Below are 15057 nucleotides of genomic sequence, written 5' to 3'. Positions count from 1 at the left end.
GGTTGGTGGGGGTGACTGATAAATCTTGGGACGGCCTCCTGCCAGCAGCCATTTGTGTATCTGTCTGAATTAGGAGTTCCCTCCTCTTTGCCAGTCATGTTGCGCTCCTGTACATAACTGCTCAAGTTTGCGCCCAATTCAGCCTCATCCCATGAGGCAGATCAGTTTTGGTGGAACCCAAAGACTGGGGACAGCCACTGGGTGTGGAACAGAGCTGGCCATCATGGGGCCATGGGGAGCCCAGCTGTGACCGCCCTCCCTAGCACACCTGGTGGGAGCAGCTTCCTCCCAGCACCTGCCTGTCGAGGGCAGGCATGGCATGTTCTCAGAGCAGTCTGTTGGCCGGAGTCCTTCCCTGAAGACAGCAGCAGTGTGGGCTGCAGGGAGGGCCACAGCGTGCGTGGGTGCAGGGTCATCTCCCTCCCCGGCCCCCGCATCTCACATGCGGAGGTGACAGGCAGCCAGGGCACTGCCAGCAAGTCCTGGCTTCCAGGGATGGGGAGAGGCCTGGTGGTCCCCGCAGCCAAGGCCTGGACACCCACGCCCACCCCAGTCAGGACACCAGCACTGGTTCTGAGGCTCTTTTTATTGGACCGGGGAGGGCTGGGGTCTGGCCCTAGGCGGCTTGCTCCAGCTCCATGAGGATGTGCTCGATGTCGTCGTAGAAGCTGTTGGTGCTGGACAGGCAGAGGCTGAGGCTGCTGTCCAGGGAGGACACGCCTTCGCGCTGCACACCCTCCAGGCAGGTCCGGCACAGCCTCGGCTCCAGCTGCGGGAGGGCGTCTGTCAGAGGGCCGGCACCGATGGGGCTTGCGAGCCTCCTGCCCCGCCCCCGAGGGCCTGGCCTCACCTTCACCAGGACCAGGGTCTTCTCCTTGGGCCTCCCAGCAGACAGGTCCTGCCCAAAGCCCAGGTAGATGGTGTAGTGGGGGGAGCCCCGGCGCTGCCGTGCCCGGAATTCCAGCAGCTCTAAGGGAGGGGGGGATCTGTTGAGTACCTGGCAGGCAGGTGCTCCCAGAGGACCACGTGGAGACAGCCCCCAAGGCAGATGCCTCACTGACCTCGGAAGAAGGTGCCGTAGTCGAAGATGGGGGTGTCACAGTTCCGCGGCAGCAGGCGGGCAGGGGTGGAGGGGCTGGCAGAGCCCAGGGGGCCGCCCACCTCCCAGTACACCTTGCACTTGCCCATGCGCCGGGCCCACAGCCACAGCCCCCGCAGCTCCAGCTGCAGCCCGGGGGCCACGTGCCGCAGCAGCTCCTCCGTGTAGCGCAGCTGCTTCTGGTCGGGGAGCTCCGCCGGGCTGGGGAACGCCACGTGCTGGGGCTCTGCAGCCTGCACAGCTGGGCCTGGGGGGCCGTACAGGAGCAAGCAGCTTGGGCGCCCCACTACCTCCTGCAGCACTGCTCGGCCCTTGTACATGATGGTCACGTCCAGCACCCACAGGCTGGGCTCTGCAGAGTAAGCTGGGAGTGTCAGGGACGGGCAGGGGAGGGCTGCCCCCACCCCCAGCCCGGCAGCTTACCTCCCCCTGCAGTGAGGATGCTGGGGCCGGCGGCCCAGTGAGGCGGCCTCACGCCGGGCTCTGGAGCCGCACCCTGGCCTGCATCTGGAGAGGGCTGCCCGAACTGACAACTTGTCGTTAGGTCGGGGAGCTCAAAGATAGGGGCTGCTTCCACCGCCCATGCGTGCACCTCCCATGCTTTGAGCAGCTCCCCAGCAGGGAGCCCTGGGCCTGAGGGGGAGACGGTGGAGCTGCCACACTGGCCTGGCTCTGCCAGAGCCGTTTCTGCTGGACCACCCTCCCGGTTCCCAGCTCCCCACTCCCCACCCCTGGGGCCTTGCAGCTGCTGCTGCTGGGACCCTGCCCCAGCATACTTCTTTTTTTTTTTTTTTTTTTTTGTTTTTTTTTTTTTGAGACAGAGTCTCGCTTTGTTGTCCAGGCTAGAGTGAGTGCCGTGGCGTCAGCCTAGCTCACAGCAACCTCAAACTCCTGGGCTCGAGTGATCCTTCTGCCTCAGCCTCCCGAGTAGCTGGGACTACAGGCATGCGCCACCATGCCCGGCTAATTTTTTGTATATATATCAGTTGGCCAATTAATTTCTTTCTATTTATAGTAGAGACGGGGTCTTGCTCTTGCTCAGGCTGGTTTTGAACTCCTGACCTTGAGCAATCCGCCCGCCCCGGCCTCCCAAGAGCTAGGATTACAGGCGTGAGCCACAGCGCCCGGCCTCCAGCATACTTCTTGAGTGTCAGTGCTGGTACAGTGGGGGCCCTCCTGCTCTCCCCAGCGGTCTGTTAACCCTGCCTGCCCCTCCCCCGGGAACTGCCTCCTGCTGGGCAGAGTCCCCCACTCACCTCCAACACAGCCCCCGCTCAGGGCTGGCCCCTCCTGGCCCTCTCCAGGAGCCTGCTGGGGGTCTGGCTCTCCCCCACATGCAGCTTTCATTTGGTCCCCAAGGCAACTCTGCTGCATGGCCTGGAGCAAGAGGTTCCCCGCATCACCAGCTGGAACCGGGTGTGGGCTGTGCAGCTCAGAGCCTCCTCTTGCCAGGAGTGGCCCTGGGGGCCCGCCCTGCAGGCAAAGACAGGATTGGCAGAAGCACCCCACCACCCCCCACCCTACCCCAGGTCCAGCAAGAGGTGGCAGACCCCAACACCCAGCAGAAGCAAGCAGACTACCTGTGTGTGGGGGCCACCCTCGAGGCCATCTTCCTCACCCTGGTCGATGCCTGGGCCTTCTGAGAATGGGGGTGAATGTGTCAGGATCTTGCTGTGACGGCCTGAGTAGCCCTGTCCCCACACCCACCCACCCACCAGGCAGCTGGCCCAGGCCAGCTTCCAAACCACCAGTCTGATCCAGAAGCAGGAGAGCCCCCCTCCCCCACCCTGCAGGGCTAGGGCTGCTCCTCTGCCCGGATCTGCCTTCTTCCCCGGCCCCCACCCACCTGCACAGTCCTCACCTCTCCCACCCAGCTCAGAGCTGAGCGCATACACCTTGTGAGGGTCGGCGGGGTTCCACGAGTTGTCCTGGAGCATCACAAACTGCCGCGTGCTGCGCAGCGCACAGCGGAAGTTGGTTTTCCAGCCTGCGCGCTCCGCAGCCTCGGGGGCCGGCTGGTCACCTCTGCTGCTGCTGGGTGGCCACCTGCCACGGGCCACTGCCCAAGCCTAGGGAGGAGGACCGAGAACGTGGGCCCGGGGCGGGGCCCGCAGGTCCTCCCGTGGGGGGAGGCCGGTGTCTCACCTTGAAGATGCGCGCGTCCGCCTCGCCCAGGTCTTTGCGTGCAAAGTGCTTCCAGGGCACTCGGAAGCGCGTGTGGGCCTGGTCCAGCCACTGCAGCCCCTCGTAGCGGCCGCTGCTGATCTGGTGCAGAAGCCACTCTCCAAACCGCACCCGAGGAGCCCCGCTGCAGGTGGAGGGGCCACGCAGACTTAGGGCCATGGCCCGGGGCTGCACCGCGCTTGGGGATGGGGGGGTGGTGGGCCAGCCTCTCACCTCTCAGGAGCCAAGGCCATTGCTTCCTCTAGCAGGACGGTCTGGGGAGGGTCGGGTTGTGTGCAACAGTCAGGTATTGCAACAGCTGAGGTGAGGGTTCTTTGGCACTACAGGTGTCAGGTAGTGTGCCAGGTTATCAAGTGTGACCCAGGTGTTAACAGGTGTTAGGCGTCACAGGTGTGGATTGCGGACTTGTAGCCACCAAGGTTGTCTAGACGCGGATTCCTTGCTAAAGGTGGCTGCAGGTGTGACTGCAGATGTGGCAAACACATGAAGTCACAGGTGTTGAGGCAGCGTCCTGGCCTGGACAGGCAGGTGCAGGCTGGACCCTGCAGAGACACAGCAGGAATGGCCTCGTGGAAAGGGCGCGCCCGGAGGCTCCCCGGGAAAGCGAAACCCAAACCCCGCGCGCGCGCAGTCTCGGGAAAGCGAAACCTAAACAGCCGCCGCGCGGGCGCCCGCTCGCTCGCGCCCCGAGACGCGCCCGCAGTCCCCAGCCGCTCGGACGCCGCCCCCGCCCCCCGGCCCTGTCTGGCGCGCAGGCAGCCCCGCCGTGGGCTCCAGCTCGGGCTCTCGCTCGCGTGGGTCGGGGGCCCCGAGTACCTGAACTCCGGAGCCGCCGGGACGGAACTTTCCTCTCGCCGAGCCTCCGTGGGCCGGCGCTTTTATGGTTGCCGGGCGGGGGCGGGGTGCGCAGGGGGCGGGGCCTGGGGGCTGCAGGTGCCGCGGCCTTGGTCAGGCGCCCGGCACCGCGGAGCTGGGGTCCCCCCGCCCGCTCCTCAGGCAGCGCCCCTACGCGCCAGGGGTCGGATCGCGGGCAGCCAATGGGACTGGGGGGTACATTGGGATGAGCCGGCACTCCACGGACTTAGAAGTAAAACCGGACCCCGGACGAAACCTGGCCCTTTTTGCGGTTTTTAATAGGGTTAACGGTGGGCGGGTGCGCCCTGCGGAGCGGCCGCTGGCCGGTTTGCATTCTTAACGTTGGGAGTTGTTCAGACAAGAATATCCACATATTCTCAAAATCAAAACACTTGAAAGGGAACTCATGGTGCCTTTTCCTTTTTTTCTTTTTTTTCAAGACAGAGTCTCACCCTGTTGCCGGGGCTAGAGTGCCGTGGCGTCAGCCTAGCTCACAGCAACCTCAAACTCCTGGGCTCAAGCGATCCTCCTGCCTCAGCCTCCCAAGTAGCTGGGACTACAGGCATGCGCCACCACGCCCGGCTAATTTTTTCTATATATTTTTGGTTGGCCAATTAATTTCTTTTTTTTAAATTTTTTTAGTAGAGACGGGGTCTCACTCTTGCTCAGGCTGGTCTCGAACTCCTGAGCTCAAACGATCCTCCCGCCTCGGCCTCCCAGAGTGCTAGGATTACAAGTGTGAGCGACCACGCCAGGCCCATGGTGCCTTTTCTTTTTTTGTTGTTGTTTGCTTTTGTATTTTTTTATTTTTTTGGTTATATTTTTTTATTATTTTTTTAATTTCACAGCTAACATCACACTGAATCATGGTGCCTTTTCACAAGAAAACATGCTGATGACCCACAAGGGTCAGTCCGATGGCCTTGGGGTGGAGGTCTGGCCTGCGATCTGTCCTGAGGAAGCCAGCGGAGGGAGGTCTGCCTCCCGCCCATGGCTGCGACCCTGCCCTTCCCCCCGCGGCCTTGGGCCCCCTCACCCATCCTGGCACCGCCGCGCCCTTCCCTCCCCGCGCCCATGGCCTGCAGACGTGCCCCGCTGCGCCCCGGCCACACGCGGACGCACCCACCCCGCGCCGCACCGGTCTCGGCCCAGGCGTCTGCGCGGGGGCCTTCAGCGCCCCGCGCCCAGGGTGCTCACTGCCGCGTCCTCGCCCACGGACGCTAGGCCGCACAAGGGACTGTCACCCGGAGAGGTCCCAAACCAGCCTCCTTCTTGGGGGGATTTGCGTCGACTCCTCAACGCCCCCAGGCAAAGACTCTCCATGTTGGGTCCGGAGGGAGAGAGCGACGCCGATGGGGGGCTGCCTGGGGTTTCCCAGGGTCTGCACCTCGGCCGCAGTCAGACCAGGAAAGGAACTTCCCGTCCGCCAGCTGGCACGAAGCCCCACGAAGCCGCAGCAAGCCGGGCGCAGGCGGCGCAGCAGGTGGTTTACGGGAAGCGCTGCCCGCGCTCTCAGGGAGGAGACACCGGCCCGCCCCGAGAGCGAGCGCCCTGGCGGGAACCCCCCCTCCCCCCCAGCAGACTCCCGCGCACCGCTGACGCCTCTCCTGGAGCTTCGAAAGTGTCACTTTATTCTGCGCAAAGAAGGGCGGCGGGGAAGCGCGCGCGGCCAAGCGGCACCTCGGGGGTCCGCTGGCGGAGGGCCGCGCTAGATGTAGGTGGAATCCGCCCCGGGCTCGTCGTGGGGACTCCCGCCCCGGCCCGAGTCCGCCTCCGCGTTCTCGTCCCCGCTGCCCTCGTTGCCCGAGTCGCCGGCGCCGTCCGCGTCCGCGCTGGGCACGTTGAGGACGACCACGTCCGCCTCGGCCCCGATGTCCTCGCCGAACCACACGGCCTTGTAGCCGCCTTCTGGCCGCCGATCCTTGGTCAGGATGGATCTCACGGCGGTGGGGCTTCCCCCAGCCGGGACCGCAGGCGACTCGGGGACAGGGCTGCGGGGTGCGGGGCTGGGGGGCGCGGGGGGCGCCGGAGGTTCGAGGGGCGCGGGTTCCGTGGCGGCGGCGGCCGGTGCCTCCGCGGTCTTGCCGCCCTGCTCAGGGCTGGGGGCGGGTGCCCAGTTGGCCTCGTCGCCATCAAGGAAGGCCTGGTTGTCATAGCCGGAGGGCTGGGGATCCTGGGCAGGGGGAGGGAAGCGAGGGTGTGGGCCGACCCCCCAGGCCTGGGCTGTGACTCCCCACAGGCGCCTCCCCATCTTTCTGACCCTGGGTCTCTCCATCCATCTGCCCCACGCAGAGCTTTCCGAGGCACTGACTGGCTGGGTCCTGGCACCCTGTCCCCACCTGTCCACACGTGTTCCTCTCTTTCCCCCTTCTCTCCCACCCTGGCCTCCCAGCGCCCCAAGAGCCTCACCGGAGCGGAGCGGGAGCAGCACTTGAGCCGCTGGCCGTAGTGCTTACGGGCCAGGACCGCCAGGCCTAACAGGGCCAGCAGCAGCAGCACGCCTAGCACCCCGCCCAGAGTGGCCATGTCCGCCACTGAGAACCGCTTGTCCTCCTCAGCCAGACCACCGTCCGGCACTCCTGCCGAAAACACCAACGCCCACTCACGGCTAGGACGGCCCAGGCAGCTCCCACACCAACTGTGCCAGGCTCAGGACTCCCCGGGATCCTCCCAGGCCTGGGCCACCTCCCAAAGCTGAGGTTCCGGGGTGAGGGCTCTACCCACGCCCCCACTAGGAGGGAGCTGTGGGTCCCCGAGAGACCCTGTGTGACCCGGGGCAGGCCAGGCTGCTGAAGGGCAGGGCAGGGGTGAGGCGGGTGCTGCCAGCTCCGGGCGGGAGGCAGGCGTGCCCCGTAGGGGGAAGGGCCGTGAGGGCAGCACTGGGGGCGTGGGGCACGTGGCCCTGGGAATTGTGGGGCTCACTGGCCCCAGATCTGGTCTTTGCCCATCTTCCACGCATCATCCCCGCTTGCCTCACTGGGCCCCCGGGCCTGTGTCTGTCAGCCCAGGACGCACCCCTCCTTGGGATTGCATGGGGTGAAATCCATCCACCGGGGTGGACCCTGCCCTATAGCATTTCCTGGGACCACCCAGAGCCCTGAGGAGGGAGGGGACAGGCACATGGTAGGCACAGGGGTTGGGGTGGTACCTGAGGGCAGGGGGCTCCTGCTGGGTCCCGGGGGCGTCGGCTGAGCAGTCCCAGGCTTTGGGGTTTGTGCTGAGCCCCCGCCGGGTGTGGCTGGTTGGGGGGTGGTGCCATTTCCCGCATTGGGGGGTGTCGGCTGAGCCGTCCCAGGCTTTGGGGTTTGTGCTGAGCCCCCACTGGGTGTGGCTGGTTGGGGGGTGGTGCCATTTCCCACATTGGGGGGCGTCGGCTGAGCTGTCCCGGGCTTTGGGGTTTGTGCCGAGCCCCCACCAGGTGTGGCTGGTTGGGGAGTGGTGCCATTTCCCACATTGGGGGGTGTCGGCTGAGCCGTCCCAGGCTTTGGGGTTTGTGCTGAGCCCCCACCGGGTGTGGCTGGTTGGGGGGAGGTGCTGTTTCCCGGACTGGGGGGCCCCTCAGGTGTGGGTGAGGCAGGTGGCCCCAGAGTGGTGCCTGAGGGTGGGCGAGGGCCCGTGCCCCCCCCAGGGCTGGTTGAGGAGGGTCCCTGAGAGGGCCCAGGGGGCCTGGGGACTTCCACAGTGGTACTGTTCGAGGGCTCAGTTGTTCCTCCAGCCCCCGGGGGACCTGGGGGGCCAAGGAGAGCGCTTGGGCTTGCCTCTGCCCCCCTGGCATGCCCGTCCCGGGGAGGCAGCCACCCTGCCTGGGGGGACCCCGGATTTCCCCTGGAGGCTCACCTGTGGAGGGGGGCTCCTGTTCGGAGACTCGTATTTCCACAACTGTGGTGGCTGTGCCCGAGGTCACCGTGTTCTCAGCCATCACCTGGGGTGGGACAGGGGCCTGTCCCTGCTGGGCCCTCTTTAACAGCCAGGGGCCCACACCCTTGGAGACGGCCACCTGCCCTGCCCTTCACCTGTGCATAGAAGACCCCCGGCTGTTCCATCGAGGTGCTGGTCAGCAGCAGCTCTCCCTCCATCCGGAAGCCAGAGTGGTTGGTGACTCGGTACGTGATGGCCGAGTTGAGGTCCTGGGACAGGTCCGGTGAGTCCTGGGCGCAGGCTAAGGCCCATCCCAGACCCACCCACACAGACGGCAGGCAGGGCAGACCCAGGGCCCAGGCGGGCCCCCCTTGGGTCCCCAGGCAGGCCGCAGGGGCAGCGCCCGGCCGTGCCGCTCACCGGGAAGTCGGGGTCCTTAGCCTGGATCCTCAGGGGCTGAGTGAGGGCGGCCGCGTCCTGCACAGCAACCCCCGCTGGGGAGCCTGGCGCCAGGGTGCCGCGGTACAGGCTCTGGGGGAAGCTGGGGACGCTCCCGGTGGAAGCAAGGGCCTCCACGGTGACCTGGGTCAAGGAGTAGCGCGTGCGGTCCGCCTGCTCCGCCTGGGGGGTGGGGGGGCAGCGACAGACAGGAGGGTGCTGAGGGCTGAGCCCCGCGTCGTGCCAGGCTCAGGAAGGGCCGCCCGCCGCCCTGGGACCCACCTTCACCACCAAGAGGAAGGTTGTCGGGCTGGGCACGCTCTGGGCCATGGTGAGGTTGCCCGAGTCCGGGTCGAGGGTGAATGTGCCATTCACATTTCCTGGGAGGATGGTGGCGTTTGGCCCCGGTCCCCACATCCCAGCTGCCTCTGCCCAAGGTGGGAACAGGGAGGGGTTGGGCTGGGGCTGGGGCTGGGGCCGGTCTGCGCTCACCGCTCAGGATGCTATAGATGATGCGCTGGTTGATGGCCCGGTCCCCGTCCACTGCGTAGATGGGCCCGGGACGCAGGACAAGCGGGGACGGCTGTGGAGGGTGAAGGGAGAAGCACCGTGGGGCTGCCGCGGATGGCCCCGCCCAAGTCCTCCTGCGCCCCTCCTGGTCAGCAGGGACGCGGCCTCCAGGGCCGGGGCATGGGTGTCTGTCCCTGCCTGCCAGGCCAGTCCTGTTGTCCCAGCCCGATGGTCAGTGACGCCCCCAGGGCTCCCCTCCCTAATGAGGCAGGTTGCACACAGACATTCTGATCGGTTTAAAGTACCTTTGTCTTTTTTTTTTTTTTTTTTTTGAGACAGAGTCTCATTCTGTTGCCCAGGGTTAGAGTGCCATAGCGTCAGCCTAGCTCACTGCAACCTCAAACTCCTGGGCTCAAGGGATCCTCCTGCCTCAGCCTCCCCAGTAGCTGGGACTACAGGCATGTGCCACCGTGCCTGGCTAATTTTTTTCTATATCTATTTTTAGTTGCCCAATTAATTTCTTTCTATTTTTAGTAGAGACGGGGGTCTCGCTCTTGCTCAGGCTGGTTTCCAACTCCTGACCTTGAACGATCCTCCCGCCTCGGCCTCCCAGGGTGCTGGGATGACAGGCGTGAGCCACTGTGTCCGGCCAACTACACTTGTCTTGACAGACGAGCAAACATTCAGGAAGGGGGATTTGCAGGGAGGCCTGGGTCTCCCCTGTCATGCACCACGGGGGCTTGGTGCCCTGAGGGTTTGCAGGCGGCCGTCAGCTGGGCAGAGCCATAGCCGTGTCTTGGGAGCACCAGTGTCACCAGCCTGGCTCTGCCCCAGAGACAGCGGGGCCCCTGACCCTCACTGTGTGTGTCCCTCTCACCCCCGGGCAGCTTGGAAGGGTTTGTTCACCAGGAATGTTTACATCGACCAAACTCGGAGACAGAGCTCCAACCGAGGACCCTGGCCCCGACCCTGAGCCTGTGTCTGCAGCTCTGGACTGGCCCCGACCCTCTCCTGGCCCTGGGCCACCCCTGCGTCACCCCCGTTACCAGCTTCTGTCTCGTGGGCACAGCCCCGTGGTACTGGGCCTGGAGGCAGACGTAGCCATCGGAGTAGGTGCAGGGCAGGAACCAGGGGGGCCGCAGGTCGGCCGGCAGCACCGTCAGCACCAGGGTGGCGGTGGCCGTGTGGCTGGGCTCCACGTTCTCCTCCGCTGTGTCCTGGAACAGCCCGCCCCGCCCGCTCAGGCCTGGGAGCAGCTTGAGGACGCGGGGCGGGGGCACCGAGGGCCCAGGACTCGGGGCACGGCGAGCTGCTCACCCGCGCCAGCAGCCGGAAGGTTGCGTTTGGCCACTTGTAGACGTCCAGGGACCGGTCCAGTCTCAGCGCGGGGCGGTTCACGCCCTCCAGAGAGAAGAGGTCGCCGGCGCCCTGCGGAGGGTGGGGGAGGGGACTCGCTGAGTCCCTGGGAGGAGGCCGGGGGCCAGTGCTGGGGAGGGAGGGGCGGCACCCACCGGGGTCACTTCCTGGAGGGTGTAGAACAAGGTGTCATCTTTGTCTGCATCCTTGGCCTCCAGTTCGGACTCAGGGATGACGGTGGAGTTCACTTTGGTGTCCTGGGGGCGGGAAGGGGCTTGGTCCAGGCACGGTGCCTAGCCCCGGGGACCCTCTCGGAGGCCGCCCGCCCCCCCTGCAGGCTCCACGCTCACCTCCTCCACGGACACCTCCTTGGTTGTGAAGGGAAACACGGGGGCGTTGTCGTTGACGTCCAGCACAGACACGAACACCCACAGCTGGGTCACCTGGGGAGAAGGGGTCACCAGCCGTTCCCCGCCGTCCCCCGCCCAGCCAGGCATCCACTGGCTCACTCGGCAGGTGGGGGAGGGCCTGCCCTGCAGTGCACAGCTCTAGGGGCTGCACCCAGCAGCCAGGAGGGACGGCCCCTCCCCGTGGGCACCCGCGCCAGCATCCACAAGAAGTCATTTATAGATGACTCCAGGGAAGGACGACCCAGGTACTTAGTGGTGCAACCAGCGAGATCGCCAGTGAGAAAAACTGCAAAACAACTGAGTTTCTTCAAAAATAAGTCTCCAAAGGCCGGGCGCGGTGGCTCACGCCTGTAATCCTAGCACTCTGGGAGGCCGAGGCGGGAGGATCGCTCGAGGTCAGGAGTTCGAGACCAGCCTGAGCAAGAGTGAGACCCCCATGTCTACTAAAAATAGAAAGAAATTAGCTGGACAACTAAAAATATATAGAAAAAAATTAGCCGGGCATGGAGGCGCATGGCTGTAGTCCCAGCTACTCAGGAGGTTGAGGCAGCAGGATTGCTTGAGCCCAGGAGTTTTGAAGTTCCTGTGAGCTAGGCTGACACCATGGCTCTCTAACCCTGGGCAACAGAGTGAGACTCTTTCTCAAAAAAAAAAAAAGTCTCCAAGAAAAAACAACAAAGAGGAGAATCTACAAATTAAAAGAAACTTAAGGCTGGGCTTGGTGGCTCACGCCTGTAATCCTAGCACTCTGGGAGGCCGAGGCAGGTGGATTGCTCGATCTCAGGAGTTCGAGATGAGCCTGAGCAAGAGCGAGACCCCGTCTCTACTATACATAGAAAGAAATTAATTGGCCAACTAATATATATAGAAAAAATTAGCTGGGCATGGTGGCTCATGCCTGTAGTCCCAGCTACTCAGGAGGCTGAGGCAGGAGGATCGTTGAGCCCAGGAGTTTGAGGTTGCTGTGAGCTAGGCTGACGCCACGGCACTTACTCTAGCCTGGGCAACAAAGCGAGACTCTGTCTCAAAAAAAAAGAAAGAAAAAGAAAGAACCTTAAAAATCCAGCACGGTTGGCTCACGCCTGTGATCCCAGCACTTTGGGAGGCCAAGGCACGAGGATCGCTTGAGCCCAGGGGTTCGAGGCCAGCCTGGGCAACATAGCAAGACCCCATCTCTACAAAAAATTTAAACATTAGCGGGGTGTGGTGGCACATGCCTATGGTCCCAGCTACTCGGGAGGCTGAGGCAGGATGATGGCTGGAGCCCAGGAATTCACGGCTGCAGTGAGCTGTGATCACACCTCTGTACTCCATCCTGGCCACAGAGTGAGGCCACGTTTCAAAACCAAAAAGGAAAAAAGAAAAAGAAAGAAACTTCAGAGAAATATCGGACCAGTTGCATCATGTGGACCTTGCTTGGATCTTGACTGAGACAAAACTTTGCATAAGACCCTCTGAGACAAGGAGAAGACCCGGCTGCTTCCTGCCGTCCAGCAGCGAGGGCCACCGCCTCCCCAGGCGTGACAAGGGTGTGGTGTCACTTTTAGGAAAGAAGTGTCCCTTCCTAGGGTGTCTGTGGGTGAGGTGGGGCCGGAGCGCTCAGCTGTCCCTAATGGAAGGCTGCACAAGTGAGGGGGTGGGGCAGGCTGCGCGGGGGAGGGGTGGTTGGGAGCCGCCCCCCAGAGCCCATGCGTGGGCACAGATGTGAGTGGGACATGCACCCAGGCCAGGCCTCGGGGCCTCCAGTTCAACTGTTTTTTTTTGTTTGTTTTTTGAGACAGAGTCTCACTCTGTTGCCCAGGCTAGAGTGAGTGCCGTGGCGTCAGCCTGGCTCACAGCAACCTCAAACTCCTGGGCTCAAGCGATCCTCCTGCCTCGGCCTCCTGAGTAGCTGGGACTACAGGCATGCGCCACCATGCCAGGCTGATTTTTTCTATATATTTTTAGTTGGCCAATTAATTTCTTTCTATGTATAGTAGAGACAGGGGTCTCACTCTTGCTCAGGCTGGTTGCAAACTGCTGACCTCGAGCAATCCTCCTGCCTCGGCCTCCCAGAGTGCTAGGATGACAGGCGTGAGCCACAGCGCCCGGCCTCCAGTTTAGCTTTGACTCTGAGTGACAGAGGCCCCGGGAGGTTCCGGGAGGGCTCTGCAGGAGGAGAGCAGGGCGGGCAGACTGGGCAAAGGTAGCAAGGCCCCGGTGTTAAGTTCCCAGAAAGGAAGGCAGGTGCCGGAGCCTGAGGGGGGGGGGCTGGAGGTGGGAGAGGTGGGGGCTCCGGGTCCGGCAGCCCAGGCATGGGGCAGGGCAACACCCGAGGTGCCTCCCTTGCGTGGGGCGTGGGGGAGGGGCTGGGGGTCTCGGCGCCGCTGGCCTAGCATCTGCAGGACAGCTGTCAGGGGCAGGTTCCTGAGTCTGGCTCAGCAGGGCAGAGTCTGGCTGGAGGCAGTGTGACGGTGTGTGACATTTGAAAGCAACACCTGGATGAGGTCACCAAGGTATGGCCCTGGTCCGGCAGGGGGTGGGGCGGGCGGCGGGACTCACCACAGTGCCTCCCCTTTTGCACTCCAGGTGAGCCTGCAGCAGCGAGTTCTCCTGTGGAGGCAGAGAGGCCTTGGGAGTCACCTGCCCAGCAGCCACACCTGCTGTCCCCGTTTCACAAGCGGGTAGACTGCGGCGAGGGGCGGGTGCTGGCCCAGGGTCCCCCTTCATTCCCCGCCGGCCATACCCGTCAGGACCCCTGAGGGAGGTCGGCCACTGCCCGGGGTGGGGGGTGGGGGGCACAGAGTTCTTAGGCCCTTCCGGGGAAAAGTGTCACCCAGAGATCCCCAGGGAGCCCTTCCCCGGGGAAGGGGTGCGGGTGCCTCGGGCTCCCGTGGGGGCACATGCTGCCCGCCGACAACCCACCTCGTAGTCGGGCGTCTTGCTGAGAAACAGCTGGTTCTCCTGGATCCGGAACGCGGAGGGGGTGGATGAGGATCCGAGGGTCACCTCCTGGTCGCCCGGGACTTGGATGTCAACCAGGGGCTCCGTGATATTTGAGTTCTCTTTGACCTCGAAGAGGTTCTTGCTCACAGTGCAGACTGGGCAGTGGGGGAGGACGGTGGGTGCCTCCAACACCCCCACTGCCCAGCCTCCCCCCCAGCACGGCCTCCCCCCACAGTCCTGCCTTCCCTCCCCAGCCCGGCCTACCCTCCCCCGGCCCTGCTTCCCCCCCAGCACGGCCTCCCACCCAGCCCTGCCTCTTCCCCAGCCCTGCCTCCCCCCAGCCCTGCCTCCCCCCCAGCCCTGCCTCCCCCCCCAGTCCTGCCTCCCCGCCCAGCCCGACCTTCCCTCCCCAGCCCTGCCTCCCCCCCAGCCCTGCCTCCCACCCAGCCCTGCCTCCCCCCAGCCCTGCCTCCCCCCCAGCCCTGCCTCCCCCCCAGCCCTGCCTCCCCACCCAGCCCTGCCTCCCCCCCAGTCCTGCCTCCCCACCCAGCCCGACCTTCCCTCCCCAGCCCTGCCTCCCCCCCAGCCCTGCCTCCCCCCCTAACCCTGCCTCCCCCCTACCCTGGGCCTGGGCCTGGGCCCCCGGTGGTCGACCAAGCAGCCCCACGAGCAGCAGGGGGAGCCACAGCCGGGCCTGAGCCCCCATCTTGGCTGCCGGCACCTGGCAGGAGGGTGTCAGCGGTCTGGCGTGCAGGACTGGCGCAGTTCCTGCCGGGGCGACCTTCGTCCCTGCCAGGCGCCGCCCCGATTTATGACCCTTTATGGCTGGCCTCAGCCAAGGGGGCTCCCACCAGCCGGCCCTGTCCAGCCACAGCAACGAAAGGGCTTGGGGTGGTCACTTGGCCCAGGCTGGGCCCCGAGTGGGGTCAGTGGAGGCTGCTCAGAGAGCACAGCCCCGGGCGGGGGGCGGGGGGTGGGTAGAGCCTGGGAGTGGGTGCGGCCTGGGCTGGGTGGGGCTGGGGGGAGAAGGCAGGGGTGGGGGCTCAGCCTTCTGCCTGGATTTCCTGCCCCCAACCCAGGCGGCCCTGCGCTTGGCTCTTCCCCTAGAATTGCCGATAGGCAAAGTCCCTAAGGCCACCCCTTGCGGTTCGGACGCCAGGTGCTCCCTTGCGGGCCCAGTCCCCCCCTGCACTGCCCATCCAGCCCCCAAGGGGGAAGGCCCTCCCGTTTGTGTCCCCGGGCACGGATGCCTGTCCTGGAAACCCTGCGGCTTCCTCAGGGTGGAGCTGGGCAGGACCTCGGTGATAGAGATGGCAGGGCTGTGAGGGGCAGCTGGGGGCTCCTGGGGGCGCCCAGCAGAGAGGGGGAGTCCGGTGGGGCTCCTCACCTGCCCTGCAACTTTCGTTGTCCCCCAAGCCCCAC

General features: G+C 64.8%; 2 protein-coding genes across 5 annotated transcripts; both read right to left on the bottom strand.

Moving 5' to 3' along the window:
- Positions 1–568: 568 nt before the first annotated feature.
- On the bottom strand, positions 569–3627 carry IRF7 (interferon regulatory factor 7). Of its 4 annotated transcripts, none has more exons than XM_076001618.1 (9): positions 3497–3627; positions 3245–3407; positions 2961–3168; positions 2680–2738; positions 2356–2572; positions 1523–1732; positions 1062–1463; positions 851–969; positions 569–769 (listed from the first exon to the last, which is right to left on the bottom strand). In XM_076001618.1, the coding sequence occupies exons 1-9, from the start codon at positions 3514–3516 to the stop codon at positions 617–619; spliced, it is 1551 nt and encodes a 516-aa protein (XP_075857733.1). In that variant the 5' UTR covers positions 3517–3627; the 3' UTR covers positions 569–616. The 4 variants fall into 4 exon arrangements, with proteins under 4 accessions (XP_075857733.1, XP_075857734.1, XP_075857735.1 ...); XM_076001619.1 differs by having other exon boundaries at positions 1062–1451; XM_076001620.1 differs by having other exon boundaries at positions 2356–2476.
- A 2119-nt stretch (positions 3628–5746) lies between these two features.
- On the bottom strand, positions 5747–14394 carry CDHR5 (cadherin related family member 5). Its single transcript, XM_076001610.1, has 15 exons — positions 14257–14394; positions 13615–13790; positions 13252–13302; positions 10651–10743; positions 10456–10557; positions 10262–10372; positions 9991–10161; positions 8927–9017; positions 8717–8814; positions 8417–8617; positions 8152–8265; positions 7976–8060; positions 7287–7865; positions 6548–6717; positions 5747–6311 (listed from the first exon to the last, which is right to left on the bottom strand). The coding sequence occupies exons 1-15, from the start codon at positions 14339–14341 to the stop codon at positions 5847–5849; spliced, it is 2592 nt and encodes an 863-aa protein (XP_075857725.1). The 5' UTR covers positions 14342–14394; the 3' UTR covers positions 5747–5846.
- Between the last annotated feature and the right edge of the window lie 663 nt (positions 14395–15057).

Source organism: Microcebus murinus, chromosome 4, assembly GCF_040939455.1.
Source record: "Microcebus murinus isolate Inina chromosome 4, M.murinus_Inina_mat1.0, whole genome shotgun sequence".
NCBI lineage: Eukaryota > Metazoa > Chordata > Mammalia > Primates > Cheirogaleidae > Microcebus > Microcebus murinus.
This window is presented reverse-complemented; position numbering and strand designations above follow the sequence as displayed.